Below are 16,378 nucleotides of genomic sequence, written 5' to 3'. Positions count from 1 at the left end.
TGCCTGAATGCCCACCCCCTCCTCTAGATGTCTTGTTCTAGACTGTGCACTATAATTGTACAATGTTACTCTATTAGAGGGTCAATTACCTAGTGGAGCAGGACCATATAGAAACCACACCAAGATTTGCCTAATGGTTAGCCAAGCATCTGTCATGGCTGGCCACACCCCCTCTGGTGGAAGGACACACACCCTTAAGCATGAGCTCTTACCATTGCGTTCCCCCAGTGGGACCTTTATGTCCTAGTCTGAAACTGGGAGTATGACAAAAATCTCTCCGGTGCACTCATGATTGTTTCTCTCATTTAAGAGAGGACTTTGAAACTGCTGTTCATTTCACTGCTCATCCACCTCATGTAAGTCATTTTTAATCATGTTATAAATGTAGGCTTTTCTTTAATACAGGTATAATTTTATTTATTTTACTCTCGTAGACTAAATTACCTGTTGCATCTTCACTTTCAAGCTCTCAGCATAGACCAGTTCATAAGTGTGAGGCTGTGATTGCTGCTCTGTCTAGGGTACAAAACAACAGAGAATAGGATCAATGGAACCCTGACATAATAACATTCTAGGAAATTATAGAAATTATAGATGTGTTTATGATTAAGGGGGAACAATTCGTTATTTAAAGGGAACACACCCTAATTACATTATTTACTACAATTATAGCATAGCCACTTCATAAGGTATGGGTTGCACAATCCATCAAAGACAAAGCAGCATAGTTATTAATATGGGTGGTATGCCTCCCAAAATAAAGATTGCTCATTGCTTCAATTTTCAGGAATAAGGAATCTTTATTCACCTAAATATATAATTCCTGACTCACAGAGGCAGGGGTTCCTATGCGCTAAATAGGTGGAGCAGGTCCACACACACACAACAGTAGAAACGGCACTATGAATACATCTACCCAAGAGTTTGCAACCAGCTCAGTGACATGCCTGCGACACTCCCACAAGACAGTACATCTCCATACGTTTAATACCCACCCCCAAGTCACTGACCAGGAATGTCCAATACATTTCAAACAACATGGGTCCCAATTTCAACATGCATATGCATACAAGTTTATTTTTTATTTCTGTGCAGTAGCAAGAAATCAATCAATCTGTCAACATCAGCATTGCGTGCGACTCAGAATGAGGCCCATCGTACCTTTTCTAATTGTGGTATAAAGAACTGATCTAAAGTTGTATACAGCAGTAATCTCCAGTGTATGGCATATCTGTTGCTCTCTTGTTTAAATAAGGTCTTTGGTACATACAAATAATGTGGCTTCTATTTAGTGGCTCATTCCTCCCATCTATGTCACTTTTGATCAAATTAATAATTTTTACTTTTCTTTAAACTTGGAACAATAATGTTTTTTATACTATAGTAGCCAAATAATTCACCTGCTGCATCCTGGTTTGTAAGTTCTTAGCATGGTCCAATTCATAAGTCTGAGTCTGCTGCTCGGTCTAAGATATAAAAGCACAGAGAATAGGATTACTCGCTCCCTGAAATGGGTTCAGTATGGTATGCCGGCGGTCGGGCTCCCGGCGACCAGCATACCGTCACCGGAAGCCCGACCACCGGCTTACCGGCAGTGTGGCAAGCGCAAATAGGCCCCTTGCGGGCTCGCTGCGCTCGCCACGCTATTTTATTCTCCCTCCAGGGGGGTCGTGAAACCCCCACGAGGGAGAATTAGTGTCGGTGTGCCGGCTGTCGGGATTCCGGCGCCGGTATACTGTGCGCCGGGATCCCGTCAGTCGGCATACTGAAGACCACCCCCCTGAAATAACATCCTGGTAATTACAGCACTAGGGGGTAATTCAGACCTGATCGCTCGCTAGGGTTTTTTTACACTGTTGCAAACAGATAGTTGCCGCCCATAGGGGAGTGTATTTTCGCTTTGCAAATGTGCAAACGTATGTGTAGCAGAGCTGCAGTTTCTGAGTAGCCCAGGACTTACTCAACCGCTGCAATCACTTCAGCCTGTACGGGACCGGAATTGATGTCAGGAAATCTCCCTGCAAACGCTTGGACATGCCTGCGTTTTTCCAACCACTCCCTGAAAACGGTCAGTTGACACCCACAAATTCCTCCTTCCTGTCAATTACCTTGAGATCAGCTGTGCGAATGGATTCTTCGTAAAACCCAGTGCACAGCAACGATCCGCTTTGTACCAGTGCGACACGCCTGCGCATTGCGGTGCATACGCATGCACAGTTCTGACCTGATCGCAGCGCTGCAAAAAACACTAGCGAGCGATCAGTTCTGAATTACCCCCTAGGATAGAGAATGAACTGCTGTCCACAGATTGCAACCACTGCCCTGAGATGGGGCCTAAACTCAGCTGTAACTGACATTGCCAGTCAGATACATGCTGCAATAAATGTATTATTATTATTATTATATTTATGGACACATATGATTATCAACTTGATACCATGTTTCTCTTACATGGACTAGCTATTATTTATAAAGGATACATTTTCTAAGAGCATAAGAGCTCTTAGAAAAAGGGAGAGATATTTTATTTTTTTGTTTTTATGCTTCTTTCTATTTTTCGTTATCTGTGTCCTGGCTAATGGAGTATCAGCTGTGGAACTTGATAGCAGTGGTAAGTGATGCACAATGTGGGTGATTCAGAGTTGATCGCAGCTGTGCTAAATTTAGTACAGCTACGATCATCCACACTGACATGCAGGGGGATGCCCAGGACAGGGCTAACCCGCCCCGCATGTCAGTCCCTGCCCCGTCTCGCACAGTGGTGATGCCTTTGCACTCCAGGAGTAGCTCCCAGCCAGCGCAGCTTTTGCGTGATGGCCGAGAGCTACTCGTCGCTGCCCGGCTCGCAGCGGCTGCCTGTGATGCCACGCAGCCGCTGCGGCTGCCTGTGATGCCACGCAGCCGCTGCGGCCTGCCCCCGCATGGTTCGGCCACACCTGCGTTGGCTGGACCGCGCCCACAAAATGGCGGCCTGGGTGTGATTGCTCTAGAGCAGCGGTCGCCAACCTGTCGCTAGAGAGCGACAGGTAGCTCGCAGCTGCAATCCAGGTCGCTAAACCCGTGCTAGCCGCTACCGCTGCCCAACTTCGGGGGGAGTCCGCAATTAACTCCCCCCGGCAGGTCCATAGCGCTCCTCCATTGTGCAGGAGACAGACGCTAGAGGTCATACTTGACTTCTAGCGTCTGTCAAGCAGCATAGCGCTATAGATACCCGGAAGTGCTGGGAGCGCTGGCGCTCCCAGCACTTCCATTGCAATCCTGAAATGCCCTGGTCAGAATAGAATCCTTGTCTTCAGTACTGTGAGGCAGCAGTGCTAAGAGTACAGTCAGAAAAGGTGGTCATAATCTGGTTGCAATTTCTTATCTAGTAGGGAAAATGGCACTTTTATAATGGAAAAAAAGAGAAGGTGACTGAGAACATTAAAAACGATTTGGGTGCAGGTAGTTACCCCATATCAACACACTCTTGAGTAGACCAGTGGCACTGACGCTCCTGGCACTTCCATTACACCCATGGCAACAAGACCCCTGACAAGGAGCATGACACGCAGAGCATTACACCCCTGGGCGTTATGGTGTGTGGCATAATGTATAACTGGCATTGCGGTGTGTGATATAATGTGTAATAGGCATTACGGTGTGTGGCATAATGTATCACAGGCATTGCGGTGTGGCATACGGCTATTAACCTGGATTCCTTTTCAAAACGACAGGTGAGGGGTAATACATTGTATGGAACTGTTGAAGCATAAATCCGCTTATTAAAACTCTCCGAGAAGTGCTTGCTGCACTTGTATTATAACACACATATTCCAAAGGAGTCCGCTATATGAAGCTCATTTGTGATCACAAAATACTGGTGCAGTGTCATCTGTGATTGGAAAGTTTTATACATTCTTCATTTTTATCAAAAGCGCTTTTTTACCAACAGCTGTTGCAGATATTTTATTTTAATCAATTAAAGTCAGCCATCAATCTATTGACTTTTTATATCTTTGTCTACCATACATGTTTCCAGCTGAGGGTGATATTGTGTTTAATGTAAATATGTCATGCTGATATTAGAGATGAGCGGGTTTGGTTCTCCAAGAACCGAACCCCCCCAAACTCCACGTGGTTTACACGGGTCCGAGGCAGGCTCGGTTCTTCCTGCCTGACTCGGAAAACCTGAACGAGGAGAAACGTCATCATCCCGCTGTCGGATTCTCGCGAGATTCGGATTCCATATAAAGAGCCGCGCGTCGCCGCCATTTTCACTGGTGCATTGTAGACAGAGCAGAGAGGACGTGGCTACATTCTCTCAGTGGAGAATCAATGTCAGTGCTCAGTATCAGTGCTTACTTATTGCTGCTCAGTAATACTAGTAGTGTGTGTCTCTTGTGCTGCATCTTGCTGCTCAGTGTCAGTACTCAGTAGTATCCTCATCAGTGCTCAGTATCACCGCTCATTGTCTTGTGCTGCATTGTGGTGCTCAGAGTCAGTATACAACAGTACATTACTAATAATAGTCCAGTGTCTTGTGCTGCATCTTGCTGCTCAGTGTCAGTTCTCAGTTTTATCATCATCAGTGCTCAGTATCACTGCTTATTGTCTTGTGCTGCATTGTGGTGCTCAGTATACTACAGTACATTACTAATAATAGTCCAGTGTCTTGTGCTGCATCTTGCTGCTCAGTGTCAGTTCTCAGTATTATCATCATCAGTGCTCAGTATCACTGCTCATTGTCTTGTGCTGCATTGTGGTGCTCAGTATACTACAGTACATTACTAATAATAGTCCAGTGTCTTGTGCTGCATCTTGCTGCTCAGTGTCAGTTCTCAGTAGTATCCTCATCAGTGCTCAGTATCACTGCTCATTGTCTTGTGCTGCATTGTGGTGCTCAGTATACTACAGTACATTACTAATAATAGTCCAGTGTCTTGTGCTGCATCTTGCTGCTCAGTGTCAGTTCTCAGTAGTATCCTCATCAGTGCTCAGTATCACTGCTCATTGTCTTGTGCTGCATTGTGGTGCTCAGTATACTACAGTACATTACTAATAATAGTCCAGTGTCTTGTGCTGCATCTTGCTGCTCAGTGTCAGTTCTCAGTATTATCATCATCAGTGCTCAGTACCACTGCTCATTGTCTTGTGCTGCATTGTGGTGCTCAGTATACTACAGTACATTACTAATAAACTAGTCCAGTGTCCTGTGCTGCATCTTGCTGCTGTAGGGTGCTGTGGTAGTGTCCTGTCACTGTGCATAGGTCATCATCATTCCAGCCACAGTGGTATCTGGTATCTATCTAGTGGTATCTAATTCCAGACTTTACCGCCGTCTAATTCCGGATATATTACTGGCATATAATTCCACACATTAAAAAATGGAGAACAAAAATGTGGAGGGTAAAATAGGGAAAGACCACTTCCACCTAGTGCTGAAGCTGCTGCCACTAGTCAAGGCAGAGACGATGAAATGCCATCAACGTCGTCTGCCAAGGCCGATGCCCAATGTCATAGTAGAGAGCATGTAAAATCCAAAAAGCAAAAGTTCAGTAAAATGAACAAAAAAATCTAAATTAAAATCGTCTGAGGAGAAGCGTAAACTTGCCAATAAGCCATTTACAACACGGAGTGGAAAGGAACGGCTAAGGCCCTCTCCTATGTTCCTCATGACTAGTGGTTCAGCTTCACATGACGATGGAAGCACTCATCCTCCTACTAGAAAAACGAAGAGTTAAGTTGGCAAAAGCACAGCAAAGAATTGTGCGTTCTAAATCACAAATCCCCAAGGAGAGTCCAAACGTGTCGGCAGGTGCGATGCCTGACCTTCCCAACACTGGACGGGAAGAGGTGGCTCGTACCACCATTTGCACGCCGCTGCATGTGCTGGAAGGAGCACCCACAGTCCAGTTCCTGATATTCAAATTGAAGATGTCACTGATGAAGTACACCAGGATGAGGATATGGGTGTTGCTGGTGCTGAGGAGGAAATTGACGAGGAGGATTCTGATGGTGAGGTGGTTTGTTTAAGTCAGGCCCCTGGGGAGACACCTGTTGTCTGTGGGATGATTAAGGCCATTGACATGCCTGGTCAAAATACCAAAAAAATCACCTCTTCGGTGTGGAATTATTTCAACATAAATGCGGACAACAGGTGTCAAGCCGTGTGTTGCCTTTGTCAAGCTGTAATAAGTAGGGGTAAGGACGTTAACCACCTAGGAACATCCTCCCTTATACGTCACCTGGAGCGCATTCATCAGAAGCCATTGACAAGACAAAAACTTTGAGTGACAGCGGATGCAGTCCACTGACAACTAAATCCCTTCTTCCTCTTGTACCCAAGCGCCTGCAAACCACACTACCAACTCCCTCAATGTCAATTTCCTCCTTAGACAGGAACGCCAATAGTCCTGCAGGCCATGTCACTGGCAAGCCTGATGAGTCCTCTCCTAACTGGGATTCCTCCGATGGATCCTTGAGTGTAACGCCTACTGCTGCTGGCGCTGCTGTTGTTGCTGCTGGGAGTCAATCGTCATCCCAGAGGGGAAGTCGGAAGACCACTTGTACTACTTCCAGTAAGCAATTGACTGTCCAATAGTCCTTTGCGAGGAAGATGAAATATCACAGCAGTCATCCTGTTGCAAAGTGGATAACTCAGGCCTTGACAACTATGTTGGTGTTAGACGTGCGTCCGGTATCCACCGTTAGTTCACAGGGACTTAAAGAATTGCTTGAGGTAGTGTGTCCCCGGTACCAAATCCCATCTAGGTTCCACTTCTCTAGGCAGGTGATACCGAGAATGTACACAGACGTCAGAAAAAGAGAGTCACCAGTGTCTTAAAAAATGCAGTTGTACCCACTGTCCACTTAACCACGAACATGTGGACAAGTGGAGCAGGGCAGACTAAGGAATACATGACTGTGACAGCCCACTGGGTAGATGTATGGCCTCCCGCAGCAACAAAAGCGGCGGCACCAGTAGCAGCATCTCGCAAACGCCAATTCGTTCCTAGGCAGGCTATGCTTTGTATCACCGCTTTCCATAAGAGGCACACAGCTGACAAACTCTTACGAAAACTGAGGAACATCATCGCAGATTGGCTTACCCCAATTGGACTCTCCTGGGGATTTGTGATATCGGAACAACGCCACCAATATTGTGCATGCATTACATGTGGGCAAATTCCAGCACGTCCCATGTTTTGCACATACAATTAATTTGGTGGTGCATAATTTTTTTTTAAAATGACAGGGGCATGCAGGAGATGCTGTCGGTGGCCCGAAGAATTGCGGCCCACTATCGGCATTCAGCCACCGCGTGCCGAAGACTGGAGCGCCAGCAAACACTTAACACTGAACATGCCTTGCCATGAGCTGAAGCAAGAGGTGGTAACGAGGTGGAATCCAACACTCTATATGCTTCAGTGGATGTAGGAGCAGCAAAAGGCCATTCAAGCCTATACATCTGCCTACGATATAGGCAAAGGAGGGGGAATGCACCTGACTCAAGCGCAGTGGAGAATGATTTCCATGTTGTGCAAGGTTCTGCAACCCTTTGAACTTGCCACATGTGAAGTCAGTTCAGACACTGCCAGCCTGAGTCAGGTCATTCCCCTCATCATGCCTTTGCAGAAGCAGCTGGAGAGATTTAAGGAGGAGCTAAAATGGAGCAATTCCGCTAGGCATGTGGGACTTTTGGATGGAGCCCTTCATTCGCTTAACCAGGATTCACGGGTGGTCAATCTGTTGAAATCAGAGCACTACATTTTGGCCACCGTGCTCGATCCTAGGTTTAAAGCCTACATTGTCTCTCTTTCTGGCAGACACAAGTCTGCAGATGTTCAAAGACCTGCTGGTGAGACAATTGTCAAGTCAAGCGGAACGTGACCCGCCAACAGCTCCTCCTTCATTTCTACCGCCACTGGAGCTGCCAGGAAAAGGATAACATTTTCAAAACCACCCACTGGCGGTGATGCAGGGCAGTCTGGAGCAAGTGCTGACATCTGGTCCAGACTGAAGGGCCTGCCAACGATTACTGACATGTCATCTACTGTTACTGCATATGATTCTGTCACCATTGAAAGAATGGTGGAGGATTATATGAGTGACAGCATCACTGTAGGCATGTCAGACAGCCCGTACGTATACTGGCAGGAAAAAGAGGCAATATGGAGGCCCTTGCACAAACTGGCTTTATTTTACCTAAGTTGCCCCCCCTCCAGTGTGTACTCCGAAAGAGTGTTTAGTGCAGCCGGTCACCTTGTCAGCGATCGGCGTAGGAGGTTACTTCCAGAAAATGTGGACAAGATGATGTTCATCAAAATGAATTATAATAAATTCCTCCGTGGAGACATTTACCAGCAATTGCCTCCAGAAAGTACACAGGGACCCGTCATGGTGGATTCCAGTGGGGACGAATTAATACTCTGTGAGAAGGAGGAGGATGTACACAGTGAAAGGGGTGAGGAATCGGGGGATGAGGATGAGGTGGACATCTTGCCTCTGTAGAGCCAGTTTGTGCAAGGAGAGATTGATTGCTTATTTTTTGGTGGGGGCCCAAACCAACCAGTCATTTCAGCAACAGTCGTGTGGCAGACCCTGTCGCTGAAATGGTTGGTTTGTTAAAGTGTGCATGTCCTGTTTATACAACATAAGGGTGGGTGGAAGGGCCCAAGGACAATTCCATCTTGCACCTCTTTTTTCATCATGTGCTGTTTGGGGACTATTTTTTTAAGTGCCATTCTGTCTGACACTGCAGTACCACTCCTAGATGGGCCAGGTGTTTGTGCCGCCCACTTGGGTCGCTTAGCTTAGTCATCCAGTGACCTCGGTGCAAATTTTAGGTCTAAAAATAATATTGTGAGGTGTGAGGTGTTCAAAATAGACTGGAAATGAGTGGAAATTATGGTTATTGAGGTTAATAATACTATAGAATCAAAATGGCCCCCAAATTCTATGATTTAAGCTGTTTTTGAGGGTTTTTTGAAAAAACAAACTCCAAATCCAAAATGCATCGAATCCGACAAAAAATAGAAAGGGAGGTTTTGCCAAAACGCGTCCGAATCCAAAGCACGACCGCGGAACCGAATACAAAACCAAAACATAAAACCCGAAAAGTGTCCGGTGCACATCTCTAGCTGATATATATGTTGCATGATTTATTAAATACATTTAAAAATGACACCTTTGCTCTACGGATGGCTCTTCTTTAAATCTTTTCTTCCCATATATTATTGAGACTCAGCAACTCAATCCAAGCAGCTGCAGTCCGGGGAGCAGGTGGAATTAATTAGTGATGAGCGGGTTCGGTTCGTCGGAATCCGAACCCCCCGAACTTCACCCTTTTTACACGGTTCCGAGGCAGATTCGAATCTTCCTGCCTTGCTTAGTTAACCCGAGCGCGCCAGAACGTCATCATCCCGCTGTCGGATTCTCGCGAGATTCGGATTCTATATAAAGCCGCACGTCGCCGCCATTTTTCACTCGTGCATTGGAAATGATAGTGAGAGGACGTGGCTGGCGTCCTCTCACTTTGTTTCAGGGGGCTGCAGTGCAAATATCTTTATTCTGGGGACCAGCAGTATTATAGGAGGAGTACAGTGCAGAGTTTTGCTGACCAGTGACCACCAGTATACGTTGTCTGCCTGAAAAACGCTCCATATCTGTGCTCAGTGTGCTGCATATATCTGTGCTCACACTGCTTTATTGTGGGGACTGGGGACCAGCAGTATTATATAGGAGGAGTACAGTGCAGAGTTTTGCTGACCAGTGACCACCAGTATTATACGTTGTCTGCCTGAAAAACGCTCCATATCTGTGCTCAGTGTGCTGCATATATCTGTGCTCACACTGCTTTATTGTGGGGACTGGGGACCTGCAGTATTATATAGGAGGAGTACAGTGCAGAGTTTTGCTGACCAGTGACCACCAGTATTATACGTTGTCTGCCTGAAAAACACTCCATATCTGTGCTCAGTGTGCTGCATATATCTGTGCTCACACTGCTTTATTGTGGGGACTGGGGACCAGCAGTATTATATAGGAGGAGTACAGTGCAGAGTTTTGCTGACCAGTGACCACCAGTATTATACGTTGTCTGCCTGAAAAATGCTCCATATCTGTGCTCAGTGTGCTGCATATATCTGTGCTCACACTGCTTTATTGTGGGGACTGGGGACCAGCAGTATTATATAGGAGGAGTACAGTGCAGAGTTTTGCTGACCAGTGACCACCAGTATTATACGTTGTCTGCCTGAAAAACGCTCCATATCTGTGCTCAGTGTGCTGCATATATCTGTGCTCACACTGCTTTATTGTGGGGACTGGGGACCAGCAGTATTATATAGGAGGAGTACAGTGCAGAGTTTTGCTGACCAGTGACCACCAGTATACGTTGTCTGCCTGAAAAACGCTCCATATCTGTGCTCAGTGTGCTGCATATATATGTGCTCACACTGCTTTATTGTGGGGACTGGGGACCAGCAGTATTATATAGGCGGAGTACAGTGCAGAGTTTTGCTGACCAGTGACCACCAGTATTATACGTTGTCTATCTGAAAAACGCTTCATATCTGTGCTCAGTATGCTGCATGTATCTGTGCTCACACTGCTTTATTGTGGGGACTGGGGACCAGCAGTATTATATAGGAGGAGTACAGTGCAGAGTTTTGCTGACCAGTGACCACCAGTATTATACGTTGATCTATTACTGGCATATAATTCCACACATTAAAAAATGGTGAACAAAAATGTGGAGGGTAAAATAGGGAAAGATCAAGATCCACTTCCAACTCGTGCTGAAGCTGCTGCCACTAGTCATGGCAGAGATGATGAAATGCCATCAACGTTGTCTGCCAAGGCCGATGCACAATGTCATAGTAGAGAGCATGTAAAATCCAAAAAAATAAAGCTCAGTAAAATGACCCAAAAATCTAAATCAAAATCGTCTGAGGAGAAGCGTAAACTTGCCAATGTGCCATTTACGACACGGAGTGGCAAGGAACGGCTGAGGCCCTGGCCTATGTTCAAGGCTAGTGGTTCAGCTACACCTGAGGATGGAAGCACTCATCCTCCTGCTAGAAAACTTAAAAGAGTTAAGATGGCAAAAGCACAGTAAAGAACTGTGCGTTCTTCTAAATCACAAATCCCCAAGGAGAGTCCAATTGTGTCGGTTGCGATGCCTGACCTTCCCAACACTGGACGGGAAGAGGTTGCGCCTTCCACCATTTGCACGCCCCCTGCAAGTGCTGGAAGGAGCACCCGCAGTACAGTTCCTGATAGTCAAATTGAAGATGTCACTGTTGAAGTACACCAGGATGAGGATATGGGTGTTGCTGGCGCTGGGGAGGAAATTGACAAGGAGGATTCTGATGGTGAGGTGGTTTGTTTAAGTCAGGCACCCGGAGAGACACCTGTTGTCCGTGGGACGAATATGGCCATTGACATGCCTGGTCAAAATACAAAAAAAAAATCACCTCTTCGGTGTGGAATTATTTCAACAGAAATGCGGACAACTGGTGTCAAGCCGTGTGTTGCCTTTGTCAAGCTGTAATAAGTAGGGGTAAGGACGTTAACCTAGGAACATCCTCCCTTATACGTCACCTGGACCGCATTCATCAGAAGTCAGTGACAAGTTCAAAAACTTTGGATGACAGCGGAAGCAGTCCACTGACCACTAAATCCCTTCCTCTTGTAACCAAGCTCCTGCAAACCACACTACCAACTCCCTCAGTGTCAATTTCCTCCTTAGACAGGAAAGCCAATAGTCCTGCAGGCCATGTCACTGTCAAGTCTGACAAGTCCTCTCCTGCCTGGGATTCCTCCGATGCATCCTTGAGTGTAACGCCTACTGCTGCTGGCGCTGCTGTTGTTGCTGCTCGGAGTCGATCGTCATCCCAGAGGGGAAGTCGGAAGACCACTTGTACTACTTCCAATAAGCAATTGACTGTCCAATAGTCCTTTGCGAGGAAGATGAAATATCACAGCAGTCATCCTGCTGCAAAGTGGATAACTCAGGCCTTGGCAGCTTGGGTGGTGAGAAACGTGTTTCCAGTATCCACCGTTAATTCACAGGCAACTAGAGACTTGATTGAGGTACTGTGTCCCCGGTACCAAATACCATCTAGGTTCCATTTCTCTAGGCAGGCGATACCGAAAATGTACACAGACGTCAGAAAAAGAGTCACCAGTATCCTAAAAAATGCAGTTGTACCCAATGTCCACTTAACCAGTGGAGTAGGGCAGACTCAGGATTATATGAGTGTGACAGCCCACTGGGTAGATGTATTGCCTCCCGCAGCAAGAACAGCAGCGGCGGCACCAGTAGCAGCATCTCGCAAACGCCAACTCGTTCCTAGGCAGGCTACGCTTTGTATCACCGCTTTCCATAAGAGGCACACAGCTGACAACCTCTTACGGAAACTGAGGAACATCATCGCAGAATGGCTTACCCCAATTGGACTCTCCTGGGGATTTGTGACATCGGACAACGCCACCAATATTGTGCGTGCATTACATCTGGGCAAATTCCAGCACGTCCCATGTTTTGCACATACATTGAATTTGGTGGTGCAGAATTATTTAAAAAACGACAGGGGCGTGCAAGAGATGCTGTCGGTGGCCCGAAGAATTGCGGGCCACTTTTGGCATTCAGCCACTGCGTGCCAAAGACTGGAGCACCAGCAAACAGTCCTGAACCTGCCCTGCCATCATCTGAAGCAAGAGGTGGTAACGAGGTGGAATTCAACCCTCTATATGCTTCAGAGGATGGAGGAGCAGCAAAAGGCCATTCAAGCCTATACATCTGCCTACGATATAGGCAAAGGAGGGGGAATGCACCTGACTCAAGCGCAGTGGAGAATGATTTCAACGTTGTGCAAGGTTCTGCAACCCTTTGAACTTGCCACACGTGAAGTCAGTTCAGACACTGCCAGCCTGAGTCAGGTCATTCCCCTCATCAGGCTTTTGCAGAAGAAGCTGGAGACATTGAAGGAGGAGCTAAAACAGAGCGATTCCGCTAGGCATGTGGGACTTGTGGATGAAGCCTTTAATTCGCTTAACCAGGATTCACGGGTGGTCAATCTGTTGAAATCAGAGCACTACATTTTGGCCACCGTGCTCGATCCTAGATTTAAAACCTACGTTGTATCTCTCTTTCTGGCAGACACAAGACTGGAGCGCCAGCAAACACTCATGAACATGCCTTGCCATGAGCTGAAGCAAGAGGTGGTAACGAGGTGGAATCCAACACTCTATATACTTCAGTGGATGTAGGAGCAGCAAAAGGCCATTCAAGCCTATACATCTGCCTACGATATAGGCAAAGGAGGGGGAATGCACCTGACTCAAGCGCAGTGGAGAATGATTTCCATGTTGTGCAAGGTTCTGCAACCCTTTGAACTTGCCACATGTGAAGTCAGTTCAGACACTGCCAGCCTGAGTCAGGTCATTCCCCTCATCATGCCTTTGCAGAAGCAGCTGGAGAGATTTAAGGAGGAGCTAAAATGGAGCAATTCCGCTAGGCATGTGGGACTTTTGGATGGAGCCCTTCATTCGCTTAACCAGGATTCACGGGTGGTCAATCTGTTGAAATCAGAGCACTACATTTTGGCCACCGTGCTCGATCCTAGGTTTAAAGCCTACATTGTCTCTCTTTCTGGCAGACACAAGTCTGCAGAGGTTCAAAGACCTGCTGGTGAGAAAATTGTCAAGTCAAGCGGAACGTGACCCGTCAACAGCTCCTCCTTCACATTCTCCCGCAACTGGGGGTGTGAGGAAAAGGCTAAGAATTCCGAGCCCACCCGCTGGCGGTGATGCAGGGCAGTCTAGAGCGAGTGCTGACATCTGGTCCGGACTGAAGGACCTGCCAACGATTACTGACATGTCGTCTACTGTCACTGCATATGATTCTGTCACCATTGAAAGAATGGTGGAGGATTATATGAGTGACCGCATCCAAGTAGGCACGTCAGACAGTCCGTACGTATACTGGCAGGAAAAAGAGGCAATTTGGAGGCCCTTGCAGAAACTGGCTTTATTTTACCTAAATTGCCCTCCCTCCAGTGTGCACTCCGAAAGAGTGTTTAGTGCAGCCGGTCACCTTGTCAGCAATCGGCGTATGAGGTTACTTCCAGAAAATGTAGAGAAGATGATGTTCATCAAAATGAATTATAATCAATTCCTCCGTGGAGACATTCACCAGCAGCAATTGCCTCCAGAAAGTACACAGGGACCTGAGATGGTGGATTCCAGTGGGGACGAATTAATAATCTGTGAGGAGGGGGATGTACACAGTGAAAGGGGTGTGGAATCGGATGATGAGGAGGAGGTGGACATCTTGCCTCTGTAGAGCCAGTTTGTGCAAGGAGAGATTGATTGCTTCTTTTTTTGGTGGGGGCCCAAACCAACCAGTCATTTCAGTCACAGTCGTGTGGCAGACCCTGTCGCTGAAATGATGGGCTCGTTAAAGTGTGCATGTCCTGTTTATACAACATAAGGGTGGGTGGGAGGGCCCAAGGACAATTCCATCTTGCACCTCTTTTTTCTTTCATTTTTCTTTGCATCATGTGCTGTTTGGGGACTATTTTTTTGAAGTGCCATCCTGCCTGACACTGCAGTGCCACTCCTAGATGGGCCAGGTATTTGTGTCGGCCACTTGTGATGCTTAGCTTAGCCATCCAGTGACCTTGGTGCACCTCTTTTTTTCTTTGCATCAAGTGCTGTTTGGGGAATATTTTTTAAATCTGCCATACTGTCTAACACTACAGTGCCACTCCTAGATGGGCCAGGTGTTTGTGTCGGCCACTTGGGTCGCTTAGCTTAGCCATCCAGCGACCTTGGTGCAATTCTTTTTCTCTAACGTCCTAGTGGATGCTGGGGACTCCGTAAGGACCGTGGGGAATAGACGGGCTCCGCAGGAGACATGGGAACTTTAAGAAAGAATTTAGATTCTGGTGTGCTCTGGCTCCTCCCTCTATGTCCCTCCTCCAGACCTCAGTTTGAGACTGTGCCCGGACGAGCTGGGTGCTGTTCAGTGAGCTCTCCTGAGCTTGCTGTGAGAAAGTATTTTGTTAGGTATTTTATTATCAGGGAGCTCTCCTGGCAACAGACTCCCTGCATCGTGGGACAGAGGGGAGAGAAGCAGCCCTACTCTCTGGAGCTAGGTCCTGCTTCTTAGGCTACTGGACACCATTAGCTCCAGAGGGATCGTACACAGGATCTCACCCTCGTCGTCCGATCCCAGAGCCGCGCCGCCGTCCCCCTCGCAGAGCCGGAAGACAGAAGCCGGGTGAGTATGAGAAGCAAAAAGACTTAGAAATCGGCGGCAGAAGACTCCGTTCTTCACTGAGGTAACGCACAGCACTGCAGCTGTGCGCCATTGCTCCCACACACCTCACATACTCCGGTCACTGTAAGGGTGCAGGGCGCAGGGGGGGCGCCCTGGGCAGCATATGGACCTCGTTTGGCAAAAGTACACATATATACAGTTGGGCACTGTATATATGTATGAGCCCCCGCCAAGAAAATTTATATTTAAGCGGGACAGAAGCCCGCCGTCGAGGGGGCGGGGCTTCTTTCTCAGCACTCACCTACGCCATTTTTTCTCCACAGCTCCGCTGAGAGGAAGCTCCCCAGGCTCTCCCCTGCAGATACACGGTAGAAGAGGGTAAAAAGAGAGGGGGGGCACATAAACAGCAGCTACTGGGTTAACATTAAGTTACTGTGTTATTCCTGGGTTTATAGCGCCGGGGTGTGTGCTGGCATACTCTCTCTCTGTCTCTCCAAAGGGCCTTGTGGGGGAATTGTCTTCAGATGAGCATTCCCTGAGTGTGTGGTGTGTCGGTACTTGTGTGTCGACATGTCTGAGGTAAAAGGCTCCCCTAAGGAGGAGATGGAGCAAATGTGTGTGTGAGTGGTGTCTCCGTCGACAACGCCGACACCTGTTTGGATATGTGAAATTAAGTGCTAAGGTAAATTTATTGCACAAAAGATTAGAGAACAGACAGGGAATCTACCCATGTCTGTCCCTATGTCGCAGAGACCTTCAGAGTCTCTCAATGCTCACTATCCAAAATAATAGACACTGATATCGACACGGAGTCTGACTCCAGTGTCGACTACGATAATGCAAAGTTACAGCCAAAATGGCAGGAAAGTATTCAATATATGATTATTGTAATAAAAAATGTTTTGCATATCACTGATGACTCATCTGTCCCTGACACAAGGGTACACATGTTTAAGGGGAAGAAAGCTGAGGTAAATTTCCCTCCTCTCATGAAGAAAAAGAGCGGGAATCTCCAGACAAGAGACTGCAGTTTCCCACAAAGAATTCTCAGGGAGTATCCTTTCCCTACTAGGGCCAGGATACGATGGGAATCTTCCCCTAGGGTGTCAC

General features: G+C 47.2%; 1 protein-coding gene across 19 annotated transcripts in view; it reads right to left on the bottom strand.

Moving 5' to 3' along the window:
• CCDC7 (coiled-coil domain containing 7) overlaps positions 1-16,378 on the bottom strand; it is a 502,159-nt gene that overhangs the window by 56,059 nt on the left and 429,722 nt on the right. For 16 of the 19 annotated variants that reach the window (XM_063922082.1, XM_063922092.1, XM_063922099.1 and 13 more), the window contains 2 exons: positions 1,401-1,466; positions 445-516 (listed from right to left, as the gene is read on the bottom strand). In XM_063922082.1, the coding sequence (XP_063778152.1) occupies positions 445-516; positions 1,401-1,466 (138 nt within the window). The remainder of the gene's footprint in view (positions 1-444; positions 517-1,400; positions 1,467-16,378) is intronic. The other 3 variants (XM_063922094.1, XM_063922098.1, XM_063922102.1) reach the window with 1 other exon arrangement.

The sequence above is a fragment of the Pseudophryne corroboree genome, chromosome 5, assembly GCF_028390025.1.
Source record: "Pseudophryne corroboree isolate aPseCor3 chromosome 5, aPseCor3.hap2, whole genome shotgun sequence".
Lineage (NCBI taxonomy): Eukaryota > Metazoa > Chordata > Amphibia > Anura > Myobatrachidae > Pseudophryne > Pseudophryne corroboree.
The sequence above is the reverse complement of the archived record's forward strand: the minus strand, read 5'-3'. Positions and strand labels throughout refer to the sequence as shown.